At 35.9% G+C, this 18,098-nt stretch overlaps 1 protein-coding gene across 1 annotated transcript; it reads left to right on the forward strand.

The window, feature by feature from the left end:
* Nucleotides 1–8,488: 8,488 nt before the first annotated feature.
* On the forward strand, nt 8,489–14,775 carry LOC145638928 (xylulose kinase 2-like). Its single transcript, XM_081689997.1, has 11 exons — nt 8,489–8,685; nt 9,025–9,676; nt 9,811–9,899; nt 10,404–10,468; nt 12,598–12,653; nt 12,803–12,923; nt 13,006–13,080; nt 13,159–13,212; nt 13,420–13,514; nt 13,595–13,769; nt 14,292–14,775. Exons 1-11 carry the CDS (start codon nt 8,627–8,629, stop codon nt 14,522–14,524), a joined length of 1,674 nt encoding a protein of 557 aa, XP_081546123.1. The 5' UTR covers nt 8,489–8,626; the 3' UTR covers nt 14,525–14,775.
* The last annotated feature ends 3,323 nt before the right edge of the window (nt 14,776–18,098 follow it).

Consider the following 18,098-nt stretch of genomic DNA (forward strand, 5'->3'; position numbering starts at 1 on the left):
GTTTTGTTTTGTTCTTGCTTTGGACATAATAACAATTGGACTTGTATACTTGAATGCTTTTCTTCCTAAGTGGTAGTGGTGTGCACTGTTTGAGATTACGTTTGGTTGATTCTAGGATAAAGCATGCTAAGGTAGTTGTCTAGAACTAGGGGGATGGATCATGAAGCCGAATTCTACTTGTTTGTGGCATGTTGGTAGTTGCTCCCTATGTTCGATTTGAAAACCTTAGTGAGTTTTTGCTACAACCATGTGAGATTCATACTTTTCAAGCTTTCAACATTTTCTTGCATGAGTGGCGTGGATCCTTGACTTTCGCAAACCTATCTTGAATCTTAACGTATGATTCCTAAGACCAAGACCAAACTACATAGGGAGGACAAAGGCATCTTTTTGGGGTGGTATTTTTTCTTTTCTAGGATAGTTTTCATTTTCTTCGGTTTTTGGGTTTACATTTGCCTACTTGCTAACCCTTTGAGCCTTTTCCCCTTATTTTCAAGCCACGTCTTTAGCTCTTGAGCCTTTTGTTTCATTTTCATTTTTGGTTTTTGTGAAGCAATGGTCATTGTTGTTGAAGATTGTGGTCTATAAGTTTGGAACTTGGTTCAAGTTTATGAGCAAGTTTGTGTTGTATATACATTGTGAATATTGGCATATGTCTAGTAAAAAGCCGTCCAAAGTAAAAAAAAAAAAAAAAAGGCAAGGACAAAGCAAGTGCAGAGTTTAAAATGCCGTTCAAAGTTAAAAGAGGCGAGGACAAAGCACTAATAAAGAATTATAAAAAATAAAAAAATAAAAAGTGAAAAATGCAAAAATGCAAAAATATTTTTATGTGAATACTCTTCCTTTTTGAGCATTGAGGACAATGCTCCATTTAAGCTTGGGGGGAAGCGTTCTCACGCTTTTTGTGTATATGTTTGTGATCTTAGCTTTGAATAAGCTTGGGGGTGTTGGTATTTTTGTTTGGTGATTACTTGTTTATGGTGTAAAGAAATGCGCAATCTTTACTTCACAATTTAGGTTAACCACCAAATTTTAAATTTAGCCTACCTTAACCCTTTTTGCCTTACGTTACAACCTTTGGGAAGACCTTTTGACCTAGGGGTTGAGTCATTTATCGGTGGAGGGAATCATGGTTTATAGCCTAAGGAAAGGGGATGCAAAATCAAGATGTCGAGTAAGCCAAAAATTTGATCTTTTTCCGGTTCCTTCGTGGAATCTATGAGACGCTCACTAAGGGGAGATATGAGATTAGTAGGGGGAACGCGATAAGACCGTTTGGGATGAAAGTGGAGTGTGATAACTAGTTCCTATGCTTAGAATATTTATGTTTCAATCAACCTTAGGTATCTTGGAGCGTGCACTCCCTTACTTATTTAGAAAGATTTGCATTCATTTGTGCTTGTACATTTTAAAAAGTCCTTCCATGAACATGTGTTTGCTCTTATTTTCTTTTGATTTCCTTCTTTATGCTTTGCCTTGTTTGTATTATTATGAGATTTATGGGTTAATCTCTTAAGAAACCTTTACGAGAGGATCACTCGTCCTCTAGGGCGATCTAGGGGTTTAAATGACTTGTCTTTAGTTGCTAAAATTGACCGTGAATCCTACGAAAGTGAGTTAGTGTATATTATCATCCTCTATCTTTCTTGTTTCTTTATTTTCTTGAATAAATTCATCATTTTTCCCTTGGGTTGGATTTTATTTTGCTCGAGGACGAGCAAAAGTTTAGCTTGGGGGAATTTGATCCGTGCCATTTATGGCACCTTTAGGCTATGTTTTCTTTATATTTCTATGCTCTTTTTTAGTCGTTTATGTCATGTTTTTAGGGAATAATGCTTGATTTGCGTGTTTGTGTGTTAGTTTAGAGAAATGCGTGCTTTTAATAGTTTTCTTATTATTTTATTCATTTCTCGGCTATTTCCCTCGCTTCTCCGTTTGTTTGACTTGTTTTGTAGGTATGTCGAGCTTCCCGGGATTTAATCATCAAGGAGGGAGCTCAAGTGCATTAAAGGAATTTAACGGAGCCAAGTTAGGGAAGCCAAGCACGCAAGTCAAGCCAATCCAAGAAACAAAGGAAAATGAAGGCTTACAAAGTATCAAAAAGGACCTTTGTGTATTGTTTCGGCCATATCTCGAGTTCTACATATCAGATTGAGGTGATTCAAGTTGTGTTGGAAACTAGACTTGAAGAGATTTCCAATGATAGGTTGCACGCCTTCATACGATTCTTAGAACGTGAGTTACATCCTTCCAAAGTTGGCCCTACAAATCTGCCGCAACCTATTTCTGCCGATTTTGGGCAGTAACTCTCCGCGGGCTGGCCGCGGGCTCCCCGCGGGCGAGGGCCTTGTTCCCGCGGGCGCGGGCTTTGGCCGCGGGCGCGGCTTCCGGGGTGTCCGCGGGCGCGGCCAATTTCTCCGAGGGCGCGGGCTTCTGGGTCTTTTACAATTTTAAGCTTCTTTTCTCCTTTTGTTTATAGATTGTTTTTGGGGGTTTTTATTATCATTCATTCATATAATTCTTAGTTTTTAGAATAGTTTCTCTCTTAGGTTGAGAGCTTCTCTCTCTAGATTAGGCTAGATTAGGAGTAGTTTTAGAGAGAGAAAGTGAAGGATTTCAATGGTGATTGAGAGATTGAAGATACAAGGGTGACAATTGTGTTCAAGATCTTCTCTATTATCAATGAGCATTCTTAATCCACCTTAATGATTTGTTTAATTTCATGTTTGTTTGGTTTAATTTTGATGCTTGATTAGTGTAATTGTTCTTGATATTTTGTTGATTCTTGATTTTCATAGTTGTTAGTTGATAGATGATGATTCTTGAATAGTTGTTTGGCTAGGAATTGGGTGAAACTTGTATGATTGATTAATTGTGATTAATTTGGGAATTGTGTTGATTGATTGTTGAGATTAATGTGATTAGTGAAGGTTTTCATGTGTGTAATTCAATTAGGCCTTTAGAATTATACTAGATTTCATTGTAATTGCTAATGACATGAACAATTGATTTAGGAATTGCAATTATCGATTGGTTTTGATTGTGATTCTCTTAGTTTGTTATTCATAGTGAACCCTAGCTTAACAATTAGGAGATAGTTCTTTGATTCCTATTGATTGCTCTTATCATTAGTCCTCACAACCTTTGATTGGCATGCTCTTCCCAAGTTGTTGCAATTGACATGATTACTTGTTGAACACCGTTCCTAGTGTTTTATTTCCTTGGTTACTTGTTTTGTTAGTTATTAGTATTCTCTCTTACCTTCGTCTTCGACCTAGCTTAGGCGCATAATTGAAAGTGCTTGAACATTACCGTTCCTTTGGGTTCGACCCTTGACTTGCCTCTATACTCGTATTAGGGTTTGTTAAGTGTTTATAAATTTAGTTTGGCCAAGGGAAGATTAGATAACGACCTAGTTTTCCCCTCGTCAATGCACACACTAAAAACAAACAAATAAACAATACTAAACCCTTCATGGAAGGATTGACTAAATCCTACATGGATGGACTGACTATAATCATCATATTGTTGGTGATTTTTAGTGGCTGAAAACATTATATTAAAGGAAATTTGTCTAAAACCACCAGCTAAAGACACATTTTTGTCAAAAACCACCCACTTAAATGTATGTTGCCCAACTCCACCCAAAATAAAAATTTTGTTGTCAATGACCACCTGACTAAACATTCTAGCATTGACCATAAATTCCGACATTGACTGGGGCACATGGCTCGCACATGACTTTTAATGACCCCCAAAACCATAAAACCACAATCATAGCCATTGTCGTGAACCCCACAGTACGCATAACCGCCACAACCACCCCAAAAACCCAGCGAAATCCACCGCCTAAATCCACCCCTTCACTCGAAACCAACTACATTGCCAAGAAAAACCCACCTTCCCAGCCACGAAATGCAGCCACCTCCACCAATCACGAAAAGTTGAAAACACAACCACCTCCACCGCCTAAATCTAGCCTTTCTTCAGATCCAAGCCCACCAACCAAAAACCCACCACAACCGCTCTTCTCCTTTTCCCCAAATTTACCCACACGGCCACACCACTTCGAAAACCTACCCCCACCGCTCGTAACCCTAGACCCACCACCACAAATTCCTCGCCCTGCCTTGAAAACCCGGCCCAGACCCACTACTACCCTATCCTCACGCTAATTTTCCAAAACCAACCCCACAACCTTGTACTTAAGTAGGTGGAAAGTTTTTAGTGGTGATGGGAAATTGCGATAAAGGTGTGGCCATAATTATTTTTGAAGCTTGCAGATAGCAAAGGAGAGAGAGTTGAGAGAGAGTTAATAGAGAGGTGAGAGAGAAGAGATTGAAGCTAAAGAGAGAATAATGGAGGGCACCAAAATTTTCGAAGGAAAAAAAAGGGAAGGGGGGGTTCAATTAAAATCACGTGCAAGTCACGTGTGGTAGATCAATGCCGAAGTTTTGGGTTAACGTCGGAATATGGAGTCAGGTGGCGTTTGACAACAAATTTTAAAAATTGAGTGGTCCAGGGCAACATATTTTTAACGGAAATTTCATGAAATGCCCCTGAGTAATTTTTTTATTCACCAAATACCCATCAAAACTTTCAAATTCACCAAATACTCTTGAGTTTAAAAAAATTTCACCAAATGCCCTTAATGACTAACGGCGGTTAACACCGTTAGTCATTAAGGCTAATTATGCCACTTGGCGATTTCTTATTGATTCATTTTTATAATTATTATATTTAACAACAAAAATAAAATTAAAAAAAAATCCCAAACCCAGCCACTCTCCTTCCCACCGCACCACCACCCTCACGACAACCCATCCGCTTGCCCCCCCACTACCCCCACCGACGGCACCGGCACCGGCACCGGAGGCCACCCATTCACCCCTTATCTCATGTCGTCGCCGTCCCTATTCTTCCCAGAACCACCTTCCCCCCACCCCAAAACCCCAGCCTACACTCGAAAAAACCCCGACCTACCCACTTTTCCCGGCCCCCTTAAACCACCTGAGCCAAAAACCTTCGTTGGCGCCAAGTTCTACCCACCCACGTCGCCGGATCGCCGTCGCTTACCATAGCCAAAAACCACCACCCCAAAATCGAAAACCTAGGGTTTCGATTTGAAGGTTTTTTTTTATTTTGGGGTTCGGCGTGATGGTTCAGGGGGTGGATACGACGGAGGGGGGGAGGTGTGGTTTGGGTTCGTCGATATGGGGATGGGGATTTCGACACCGGCGGTGGGGAGGGGAGGGGTTTTCGAGAGAGAGATGAGGGGTTTGAGGATTGTGGAGTGGTGGTTCAATGGCGGTGACAGGTTCGGGGTGGCGGTGGTTTGCGTCGAGTGCCGGCTGATGCGGTGGTTTTCGTTGGGTTTGGGATGGCGCCGGCGTGAGGGAAATATCAGAAACTACGGCCTGGCTGCTGCTGGTGGTGGTTGGGGCTGGGTTGTGGTTGTGGTGGGTGGGTTATTTTTTTAAAATTTTTTTTAATCATTTTTTTATAATTTTTTTTGACAAATTAATTAAGTTATTATTTTAAAATTTTAAATAATTTAAATGGTAACCAATCATAGGTTGCCACGTGGCAAATTTAGCCTTAATGACTAACGGAGTTAACGTTTGTTAGTCATTTGGGCATTTTGTGATATTTTTGTTAAATTCAGGGGCATCTAGTGAATTTGAAAGTTTTGATGGGTATTTGGTGAATAAAAAAATAACTCAGGGGCATTTCATGAAATTTCCGTATTTTTAAGTGGGTGGTTTTTGACAAAGAAGTGTTTTTAGACAAAATTTTCTTAGCTTAAAGAAGAATTTGGACTTATCATAATTTTGGTACACAGTTTTCTCAAGTTTGAGATTTTTTTTTTTTTGTTTTTTTTTTTAGTAATCCACAAGGGCAGGGGTGAGAATCGATCCCATGGTCTGTTAGAATCGGGAGGGAATCTCTAACTACTTGAGCTATCCCTCACTCTCAGTTGAGATTGATTATTTAGTTTCACAAGTTATTATTGTTCACTTCTTTTTAATTATATAGTTTATAGTGTATGGCTAAAATAATATTTATTGATATTCGAAACAAAACCCGGTACATTGCCCGAGCCACATACTAGTTAAAACTTAAACTCCAAATCAAGTTATACAATTATTTTTGAAAGTCAATTATTATTGCATAATAACATACTAGAATTTGATTATTTAAATTTATTAATTAGATTAGATTTTTTGAGTTTGCCCTAATTTCTCTCGATCACATCACATTTTTCGTAAATAAATCAACAACTTTATCCAATCACTATCAATTATAGAGCCCACATTAAAATCTTGTATTTTAAAAAATACAAGATTTTCTTAAAAACAATTTTTTTATTCTTTTTGGTAATTTTGCGAAGAGCTACCATTTAAATGACGGGTTTTGAAAACAACTGCCATTATTTTTTTTTTTTGAAACAACTACCACAAAAATAAAAAATAAAAGTTTGAGTAGCACTACCTTGACAATTATTCCGGCGAGAATCTCCGACAATGGGCCCACGAATTACACTTTCCCTCCAAAAAATATTCCTCTCTCCTCTATATTTAACTGATAAACTTCGTTTGCCCCCTTTTGCCTTTGTTTAAAAAATTTAAAACCCTAATATCTTGATTGCTTTCAATTCCAAGCAAGAGATGAAGGTAAATTGTTAGGCGAACTCAAGTCAAGGTAATGTATGTCTCATTACCCATTTTAATTGACATAATTTCTCAATTGAATCTTCAAATTAGGGTTCTTGAGGAAAAAATTAAAATTGGGGATTTCTAAAATTAAGGGTTTTGGGGGCTATTAATCTTTATTATATAATCTAAAGTACATGTGTCAATTCAGGTGGGATTTTAGTAGGAAAAGTGTAATTCGTGGGGCCCAATGACGGAGATTCTCGCCGAAATAGTTGTCAAGGTAGTGCTACTCATTTTTTTTTTTTTTTTTTTTTTGTGGTAATTGTTTCAAAATAAATAAATTAATTAAATAGTAGTTATTTCCAAAACTCATCATTTAAAGGATTTTTTGTAAATAACCACTCCAAAATTTACCCTGTGTTGAATTTACCACCCATTTTTTCGAAATTAAAAATTACCACCCATTGATGTCAAAACCAGTAGATTTTACCACGCCTTTTCAATTCTGGCCAGTTTTCCGACTAGTTTAGCCAGTTTTCCGACTTAGGGCCCACAAAATATAAAATCAAAATTATGTTATAAAAAAAAAAAAAAAAAAAAAACCAAACCCACCACTACCACCTCTGGAAGGCGACAGCTCTGCCACCTCCGGCACCCCTCCCTTTCCCCGTTTCTATTTTCGGCATCCATAATTCCTTCAATTTCCTCCACTCCTCAATCTCACCACCACCCCAACCCACCTCTTAATCTCTTATATAGTTCTATCCATAGTTACCAATGTCAACCCATATTCTAGAATTATCAGCCAACTCTCTAAATCTCCTCCTCTTCAATCAATTACAAGCTACTAACTTGAAAATTTTAGAAGTTTGTACATGCTTTAAATCCATTGTTGGTTGAATTAATTCAACAATATTATCAAGCCAACAAATCAAAACCATAAAAATCGAAAATTAAATTAAAAAACAAATTGAAGAGTGCAATCAACCTTGGAATGAGCATAGGAAGCGGCAACGTGAAGGTTTCGTGAGGAAACGACGATATGGGTAGGGGTTTTTTGAGGAAGTGACAAAGTGGGTGGGTTTTGGTGGTGAAGAGGCAATGTGGGTAGGGGTTAGGGGTGGAGGCTAGGTGGGGCTTGGTAAGGTTCGCCGGCAAGAGTGGTGGTTGGTTCGGGTGAGGGTGGTGTGTCAGGTCGTTGATTTGGGTGGAGTGGCAGGAGATGGGAGAGCTGCCAAGGGCTGGGTTAAGGGGATTTTTTTTAATTTTGATTTTTTTTTGAGCAATTATGTAGTGACACGTGTACCCTAAGTCAGAAAACTGGTCGGAAATGGAAAAGGGTGGTGAAATCTACATGTTTTGATATTAATAGGTGGTAATTTTTAATTTCGAAAAAAACGGATGGTAAATTCAATATAGGGTACATTTGGGGTGGTTATTTACAAAAAATTCTCATTTAAATGGTAGTTCCGCAAAATTTCCTATTTTTTTTGGATATATTTTTTTTTTGAAATAAATTACTCCTTGGATTAATTTTTTTTTTTTTGACAGAGTAGATTGGATTAATTAGTATTCCTACTGTATTAGTCTATTAGATTTATACGTACAACCTCTTATCAAAAAAAAAAAAAAAAGATTTATACGTACAACCGTGAGAGGATTAAATATATATATATATATATATATATATTAAAAAAAAAAAAAAGCAAAATTGGAGGGAGATGATTAGATTTGATTTTGATTATGTACAAACTTTATCCAAATTATATTCGTGAATCGTGATCAAGTACCAATGCATATCCTAACTATATGGATTTTATCAAAATCAGTTTACGAATTTGTTGATCGTACTTGTTCTTATCCTCTTAATTGAAATCATATTTATAGAAATTAAACATAGAAATATTATTCTCCCATTCAAATTGATTTTTCCATTAAATAGAGCTTCAACGAGATCAATTGGCTCTTCAATGGCGGACTTCTCTCTTCCTCAAGACTCTTTCTTTCTGGGGTTTGACAGTTCTACTCAGTGAGTTTTCCTCTTTGTATATGCTTTCTTCTCACCCAATTTACAGTACCCATTTCGCAACTGTATCTATTCATTTGTTTTTTTATAAAATTTTGTGTTTGTTTAGGTTTAATTGAGCAATTTTTACTATTCAGTTGTAATTTTATTTTAAGAAATTTGTGTTTGATCTATCATGTTATCGGCCTTACCCTATTTAAAATTTTGAATCAAATTGATTAAAAATTTGGGAATTTTAGTTATCAAATTTTGATGGGCTATATTAGTTTGATGATTTTATTAGTTTTGATACTGTAATTACAGAATATGGGTTGAATTGTGTTGAATTTTGGTTGTTTTTAGGTCTTTAAAAGCTACAGTATTGGATTCCAACTTTAATACTGTTGCGGCTGAGCTTGTTCATTTTGATTCTGAATTGCCTCATTATAAAACTAAGGATGGAGTTTACCGTGATCCTTCCGTAAATGGCCGGATTGTTTCGCCTACATTATTGTGGGTTGAAGCTCTTGATATAATGCTTAACAAATTGTTTAAAAAGATTGATTTCGGAAAGGTTGCTGCTGTGTCTGGAAGTGGGCAGCAGCATGGTAGTGTGTATTGGAAGAATGGGAGTTTGTCGATATTGTCGTCTTTGGATCCTAAGAAACAGTTGGTAGAACAATTTGCAGAAGTTTTCTCCATTAAGGAATCTCCGATATGGATGGATAGTAGTACCACTGAACAATGCAGGAAGATTGAGGAGGCTGTAGGTGGGGCACAGGAATTATCATCTCTCACAGGGTCTCGTGCCTATGAAAGATTTACTGGCCCTCAGATTCGGAGGATATATGAGACACAACCCGAAGTCTACAATCAAACTGAAAGGATATCACTTGTGAGCTCGTTTATGGCCTCGCTTCTTATAGGAGGCTATGCTAGCATTGATGAAACAGATGGTGCTGGAATGAATTTATTGGATATCAAGCAAAGAACATGGTCTAAAAAGGCTTTAGATGTATGTAATCTGTTACATTAGCTTAAACATTTTAATTTGATAATTGGACACGTTCTGTTCAAGTGTCATGTTTGTTACTTTATTTTGTTGATGTCTGTATGATTCAATCTTTATGTAATTCAATCTTGGTATAGGCTACTGCACCTTCATTGGAGGAAAAGCTTGGAAAACCTGCTCCTGCATACGCTGTTGCTGGTTTTATTGCTTCATATTTTGTGGAGAGGTTAGTATACTTCTCTTGATATATACTTGTTCCCTTTTGTCATACTTTATCTATGATAGAGTTTGATGTGATATAAAACAGTTGCTGGTACCTGTTTCCCCCCCCCCCCCTGACGTTAGTGTGTATGACTTTCTCGCCAAATTAAACCAGATATGAAAGATAGTGGGAATAAAAAAATCTAATTGTTTGAATTCTGTGGCTGTTAATCTATTAATTATTTTTCATAGCAGAGGGGTCATGTTCCATGATCTGCCATACTTGTCAGTCATACTTTAAGGAAGAATAAGGACTCTCATGTTTTCTATGGGTTTGGAGGTAGATTTTAGATATTATAGTTTTAAATTCACCATGTGTTTTAATTATTAGATGACCTAGTACATAAGCAAATTTTTTTACATTTGTTTCTTTGCTGCCCTTGTTAGGGGTCTTGCATGCACCTATGTGATTGCTTGTGCTTGTGGTGATAGCTGTTTTGTGTATTTTTATTGTTTTTTTATATTTCAGGTATAAGTTCAGCAACAATTGCTTGGTTATTCAGTGGTCTGGAGATAATCCAAACAGCCTTGCAGGTATTCTTCATCCAAAATTCATATGTATATATCCTCTTGATTTGATCTGATTTTTTGTTTCTGCTATTTGTTTCTCTTGGCCATGATTCCCTTTTCAAGCATTTAAAATATTTTACCTACTTTTGTCAAATTTTCTTCCATCTTTTCGTAGCATTAGATTAACAGCTTACTCTGAAGCTATTGCATTAAAGGCAGGGCAAAATATAATGCTTTTACAATCAATCCATGAAGTTAAGCCTACTGTGGGTTTTTTATTTATATATATATATATATATATATATATATATATATATATTTTTATTTTTATTTTTTTTTTGTGGTGGAGGACTGGAGAGGGGGGGGGGGGGGGGGGGACGGAATTGAGTGGGGTGGGTTACTGGGTTGAGGTATTACACAACTACTAAGGAGATGGCTCTTCTCAGCACAATTGATGGATGGCAGATTTTAGAATTAGGGCATGTGCTAGTATTTTAGTAAATGAGTTCTGTGAGAGATTGGGGCTAGTATTTTAGTAAATTGCTTTCAAAGGTATTCTACAATCACAAACCAGTTGTTGCTCTCCATTTGTACCACCTTACTCAATTTTGTGGGTTACACATCGGTCAATTTCTCCACTCTTTTCCAAAATCAACCCAAGAACACTCGCTCATGGGCACCTCCTTACCATCCAATGTTACTATATCCCCACTTGACTAATTGTGGTGCTAAAACTACAATAGAACAGAAATAATTACTATAGAACAAAAATAACAATCGCAACATTTCGTGGTTCATTAACCATGGCATGTATATTCTGACCTCCATATAGCTAACAAATGCCTAAAGAATGGAAGAAAAAGCTTAAATTAATTTCAGAAACCCATGCAATAGCCATGCAGGCTGATACTTTTAGCCCCAAGCTCTCCTTCATTGTCTCTTATCCTTGTTTGAGTACCTAATTTTACTACTACCTTGGTACCTCCACCATATTCTTCTCCCCATCCTTGGGCTCTTCATATCTTCTGTTTTTGTTCTTGTGTTCTCTGTTAAGTTTTTTCAGCATACATGAAGTCTTTGGCAAGGAGAGCTGGATCACAGTTGTAGTTGCTCCACATCTAGTAATACTTGACCTCTGTTTTTTGTTTGGAGGGAAAATTGTGTACCTGAACTTGATCTAAATACTACGTATTAAATTTTACTTGCTTTGGCATACAGTCTGACTAATGCTGCAGTAAGAAATGCAAGTAAACTATCTCTCTTTCTGCTTTTCTTGGTATTATAAGATTTATAACTATTAAGGGTTTTCACTTTTTTTGTCTTTGCCTTGCAATTATATAGTTGATTGTCAATTCAAATGATAGTTTCTTTAACCTTGCTGGCTTCTGCTGCTTTGTTTTGATGTACGAACATATAATTGGTGGGTTTTGGCAATACCCTTAACTAGTGCCAAGGAGCTTTTCAATAAAAATTATGAGTTATCATCATGAAGAATTAATATAGAGGACATAATACTTGGCCATGAAAAGCATCATTCTGATTGATGGCTATGTATATATCAGTTTTCTAGAGAATCCAAACCGGTTCTAAAAGAGCAGTGTTTTCACAATTCATGTCTTGGGGTATTCCTTAATGCTGTGTCAATTTGCTATACCTTCGTGAAGCTGCTATTCACCAAACGGAGCCAATGTGGAGAGGCTGGAGACCCAGGATTACCAACAGATTTGGGGTTTTGGCTATGAGAGGTTAAATGTATAGATGATGCTCATGATGGAAGCAATTTGTTGAGAGAATGGGAAAGGAGAGTGATCGGTTTAATGGGGCTAAATCTGACCCGACCTTGGTTTACCCGAGATGACTAATGAGCTAATTGACATGACATTACTAAATTAACATGACTTGACTCAGGAATACTTGATTTAACAACTCTAATTGTATTCATAAACTACAAGTATGCAAAACCTGGAATACCTTTTGTATTGTCCATTAGTTTGGTGTGTGTATTATATTTGTTGGAACTATATGTACAAATTTTTATGTTAAAGTATGTACTCACATTCCTCAAGTGAATATTGCTTGTAGAGTTTTGGCTGAAGTAGATAATCATTAATTTTTTACCGTGCTTTCTAATATCACTCTTTTTCGATTTATAGGATTGACGCTCAACACTCCTGGTGATCTTGCGATCAGTCTTGGGACAAGTGACACTGTAAGTTGATTAGGGAAATATATTAGTATTTGTACCATGCAGACCAAAAACAAGAAAAAAAAAAGAAAAGGGAATTGTATATATAAAAAGAACCAAAAATAATAGATGAATCTACTGTTATTGTCATTTAATGGATCTGCTTTTATTAGGTATTTGGGATAACCGATGAGCCACAACCTCGTTTAGAAGGTCATGTTTTCCCAAATCCTGTGGATACAAAAGGTTTTATGGTAATGCTCTGCTACAAGAATGGATCACTTACTCGTGAAGGTAAAATTCTCTCTGTTCTAGTACTCCATATATAATTCTGGGGCATGTGGTAGCATGTAATAACTATCATAATTGGTGCCAGATATCCGTAATCAGTACGCAGAGAAGTCGTGGGATGTTTTCAACAGATTTCTGCAGCAAACACCTCCACTCAATGGTTGGTGATCTTTTTCCTAAGTTGATTTGTTGATAAAAGTTATACAATTATGTCATTTACAAAATTGGTGTTCTGCAGATGGAAAGCTAGGTTTCTACTACAAGGAGCATGAAATTCTTCCTCCCTTACCAGGTGAGTTTTTCAGCATTTCTGCATAGATCATATTTTGTATGATTACATTGCAGTAAAATGAGTTTAATATTGAGGGTGAAATTATCTTTTGGTATTTGATAGATTTTGTAGCTAGATAGATTCACTTTTGAGACAGATTTGATGAAAAATGGGCCAAAGTCTAGTTGGTGCTTGATGTTTTAATTTGACTATTGAAATTTGTTTCAGTTGGTTACCACCGGTATATCCTCAAAAATTTCACTGGCAATACTGTTGATGATATGGTTGAACATGAAGTAAATGAGTTTGATGCCCCTTCTGAGGTTAGTATTGTTTTCAGTTATTGACCTTCATACTTTTGGAGTTTTATCACAAGTTCATCATTCCTCTGATTATTTTTCAGGTTCGAGCTCTGGTTGAGGGCCAGTTTCTCTCTATGCGAGCTCATGTTGAAAGATTTGGCATGCCTTTCCCTCCTAGACGGTTGATAGCTACTGGTGGGGCATCAGCCAATGATTGCATTCTTGGCTCCTTAGCTTCTATATTTGGCTGTGGTATTTACACTGTTGAAAGGCCAGGCAAGTCCTTAATTTACTATAATGTTACTACAGTAAAAGTACCTAGTCATTTGGTGGTCAAGGCTCCTTAAGTGCGATATATTCCTTCAAGTTTACATTAAACCGTTCCTGTGGTCAGTCTCTTTTGGTTTTTCTTGAGTTTTCTTGCTTGTTTTGTGACTTAAAGGATAAGGTGACCCTATTTCCTTGCTGCAGTTGGGGTGCAAACAGCTTGGAACCTTTTCAAAGTTTGGGAGTTGTTTTGCCTGAAGGAAATTTAATAGCTTGATTATTTTAGAATACCAGCAGGCGTTGATATTTGCATGATGGTTGTAGGCTAGATTTTTAACTTTGATGGTTGAGCACAGAGCCAAGGGGTTAGAAATGAGCATTTTTTTTTTTTTTTGGTTATCATCCGACTTGGTTTGTTTTATTATGTGCTTACACTTTATAACTTCATTTGCAATTGATCTGAAAATGCAATACATAGTCTTCTGACTGCTAATTATAACATTCTTGTTTGTGTTCATTATTCGTAAACAGATTCAGCATCATTAGGCGCTGCACTCAGGGCTGCACATGGTTGGCTGTGCAATGCAAAAGGTGGTTTTGTTCCATTTGAATCCATGTACAAAGACAAGTTGGAAAAGACATCATTAAACTCCAAGCTCTCTGTCGAGGCTGGAGATTCCACTTTGGTATCGAAGTATGCGATTGTGATGAAGAAGAGGATGGAGATAGAGAACTGCCTGGTTGAAAAGCTGGGTCGCTGGTAAACAAAGACTGATGAACTGAAGAAAATAGCAAGGCTTCAGTTCTGGAATTAAAAGAAAGTAATTTTTTTTCTCAAATCCTATTCCTTTGATCTTTACTCATTGTTATGCCTCAATTTAGACTTTAGTGCAGAATAAAACTTAAATGTACATAAATCTTAATGAAGATGGATGCGTGACTATCATTCCCCTCAATTTGTACAGTTTATCATGTGTGATAACTGTTGCTAATAAAGTAGGTTTTCTTCAGTGAAGAGGATCTCCTTATATTCGTTTTGTTTTTCCGTACCTTAAATAAATGTCCACCATCTATAAAAGTATATGGAAAACCAAAGTGCTCATAGACAACTAATAAGGACTTGTTCTCTTCATTTTAATTCAGTTCAGTATAGCTCTAATCAGTTCAGTTCAATTCCTAATTTTCTTCTCTCATTAAATATTCATTTTAGCTCTATTTTGTTCAATCCAGTTTAGCTCCAATTAGTTTAGTTCAACACAGTTGAGTAAATCAATTCAGGCCTTAAATAAATTTAACCAAAACCTAAAATTCTGATTTTTGATCGGATTGAAACTTCGCGTGACAAGAATTGTTTGATATAATAACTTAATTGACAACACATTGGAATACAACCCATTCCAAATATGACTTAACCTACAATTCACCTAAATCAAATTACATTTCACCAATGACCTAAATGGAATCTAATGTGAATCATGTGTGTCATTTTAAAAACAAATTCTCTAAAAATTCGGATACATGTTAATTTATTGTAAGACGGATTAAAGTTATCTTAAAAATATTTAAAGTTACCCTGTATAAATTTATCATGTTTTAAAAAAATAAAAATTATCTTACAAAAAACTTATAATGTATTAAAACTAATCATATATTAGCCTTTTCAAATTGACTGTCTTACAATAAAATTAACGTGCACCCGCCTTATACAAGACTTATTGCATTTTTAATATTTGCTTTTATATTATATTATATACTAGTTTTGTGCCTCGTCCAATGTGCGGATTGTTTATTGAATTTTAAGATAATTTTTTAATTCGGGATAACTCATGACCCGACCCTAATTGACCGGTCTACTTATATGATAATTTTTTAGAATTATAATCTAATATTTTTTTTGAAAAAAATTATAATTCAATTTATACATATGAAATTGGTATTTTATCGAAAATAAAACTCTAAACTAATAATTTTATCCTAAAATTCTATCCAAATACCCGTCAAAAAAAATTCTACCCAAATAAAATTCTAAATTTTTTTTATCTTATAAAGCCTATTTAAATCTATCCAATGTGGCACAACTCTTGGCGAAATGTTAGAACGCCAAGTGTCGCCGGCTCGTGAACTGGCTAAAAGTTTAGCTTTATGTATTGGTTATATGATTTATTTATTTATTTTATGTTTATAATGCATTTTCGATTATTTCAAATAATGAAAGTAGGAGATATACTTAAAATAAAACTTGATTGAATATAAGTACCCTCTCTGTTCACAAATATTGCACCTCGTACAACTTTGTCCGATCCATGATATGTTTAGTTCTCATTATGTAAAAATTATAAAAAGTATGCATTGAGAAGGTCACACAAATTTATTTTTCTTTAGGTATAAATCATAATAGATGTTTGAAAAGTGTTTGTGAATAGTATAAATGTTGACATGGTGAAGTATTTGTGAAACGAAGGAAATACCAAGTATCATTAAATGATAATAGGTCTAGGTCAATAATAGTAGTTGTGTATACATTTGCATATAGGATGTATATTTTTTGACATAAAAATTGATTCATAAATAAAAGTCATGCGACATCTACAAAGAGATTTAGATCTAATAAATACATCATAATTGAATCAAATAAAAACATTCCGTAAGCAAAGCTATGTTCGTTATTGCAAATCATACATTTTTCATACCCTCTTTCATATCGCTGTGATTTACAATTTTCTTTGGCGAGGGGGTATATCGATCTGTTGTAGCCGTGCAGAAAATTTCCGTCTGATTCGTTAGTTTGTAATCGAAATCTTAACCTCCTTTTCGTTCCTGCACAAAATTTTACCCATGAAACAACTCTATAGCAATCCAAGAAATAAAAAAGAAAATCCTCCCTCAACAGAGAGAAGAAAAACCCGGTGTTTCAAAGGAGCCAAATCTTTCTAAAGAAGAAGAAAAACCCTAATTTCATTTGAAGGAGAAATGTTCCTCCTAAAAGAGGAAGAGTTATTATTATCCTAAAACAAGAGAAAAATCACACAAAAACAACGATTGGGGCTATGCACCGGTGAAAACCGATGGAAGCCCTTCAAAATTTAACAATGGAGGCCGCTAGGGTTTTAGAGAGAAGAGAGAGGAGATAGAGACATATTAGTACGAAACCATTTTATTAATACCTTGGTCCATTGCATATATGATGTATATGCTATACTTAGAGACACAATTTTGGGTAGACATATTAGCCTTTATAATATAGTCTGTAATTATAAATTTGTAAAAAATTACACATTAAAATAAAAGTCAAACCAACGATAAAGTAAAAGTTATATATATTTAAGTTATCCTAAAAGCAATTAGAGTTACTTTTCAAATTGACTGTCTTACAACAACATTAACGTACACCCGCCCATACAAGACTTATTGCATTTTTAATGTTTGCTTTTTTATTATATTATTTTTTATGTTTATAATGCATTTTCGATAAATTCACTTATATGAGAATACATCTTAGCCGTAGATTAGATTCAATCTAACCGTCTCAGTAATGGCAAAATTGTAATTTCGTTTGCTGATATACCCCCTTCTCTTTTTTCACTTTCACTGATTTTTTTCTCTCTCTAAAATTAGGTTTATCTCTCTCTAAGTTCCATTCACTCTTTACAAACCCTAGTTCATGTTAATTCGTGAATAAAAAATGGATTCGAATCAAATACTAGACCTGGCAATCCTGACCCAGACCCGATGACCCGACCCGAATGACCCGACCCATGACCCGAAATCGACCCGAAACCAGTGACCCGAAATTGACCCAAAACCCGAATTAACCCGACCCGACCCATACCCGACCCGAAGTGGAACTGACCCGACCTTGACCCGAAACCCGAAATGACCCAACCCGAAACGACCCGACCCAAGATGACCCGACCCAAAGTTGTCCCGAGACCCGAAACGACCCGACCCGAAGTTGACCCGAGACCCGAAGTTGACCCGACCCGAAAATGACCCGACCTTTAACTTCTTTTAGTAAATAATTATATAAGTTACTACCTCCGTTAACTTTTATTTGCAATTTTGGAATATTTTATATCTCACAAATAATACCCCAAAGTTACAAATAAAAGTTAACGGAGGTAGTATAAAAAGTTTATATTAGGAAATTATACATTAAAATAGACCCAACAACATCTTACATGACTACATTGACTTTCATATAATAGCTAAAAAAGATGGTCAAAGTGAGATGTGTTAATAGTGCAAAATGTCAAATCGTTAAGAGTAATTTGGGATGAAGGGAGTACAAGAATAATTCAAAGAAATTATTACAACAATGACAATGATAATAAGAGTACG

Source organism: Chenopodium album, chromosome 7 (assembly GCF_948465745.1).
Source record: "Chenopodium album chromosome 7, dcCheAlbu1.1, whole genome shotgun sequence".
In the NCBI taxonomy this organism is placed as follows: Eukaryota; Viridiplantae; Streptophyta; class Magnoliopsida; order Caryophyllales; family Amaranthaceae; genus Chenopodium; species Chenopodium album.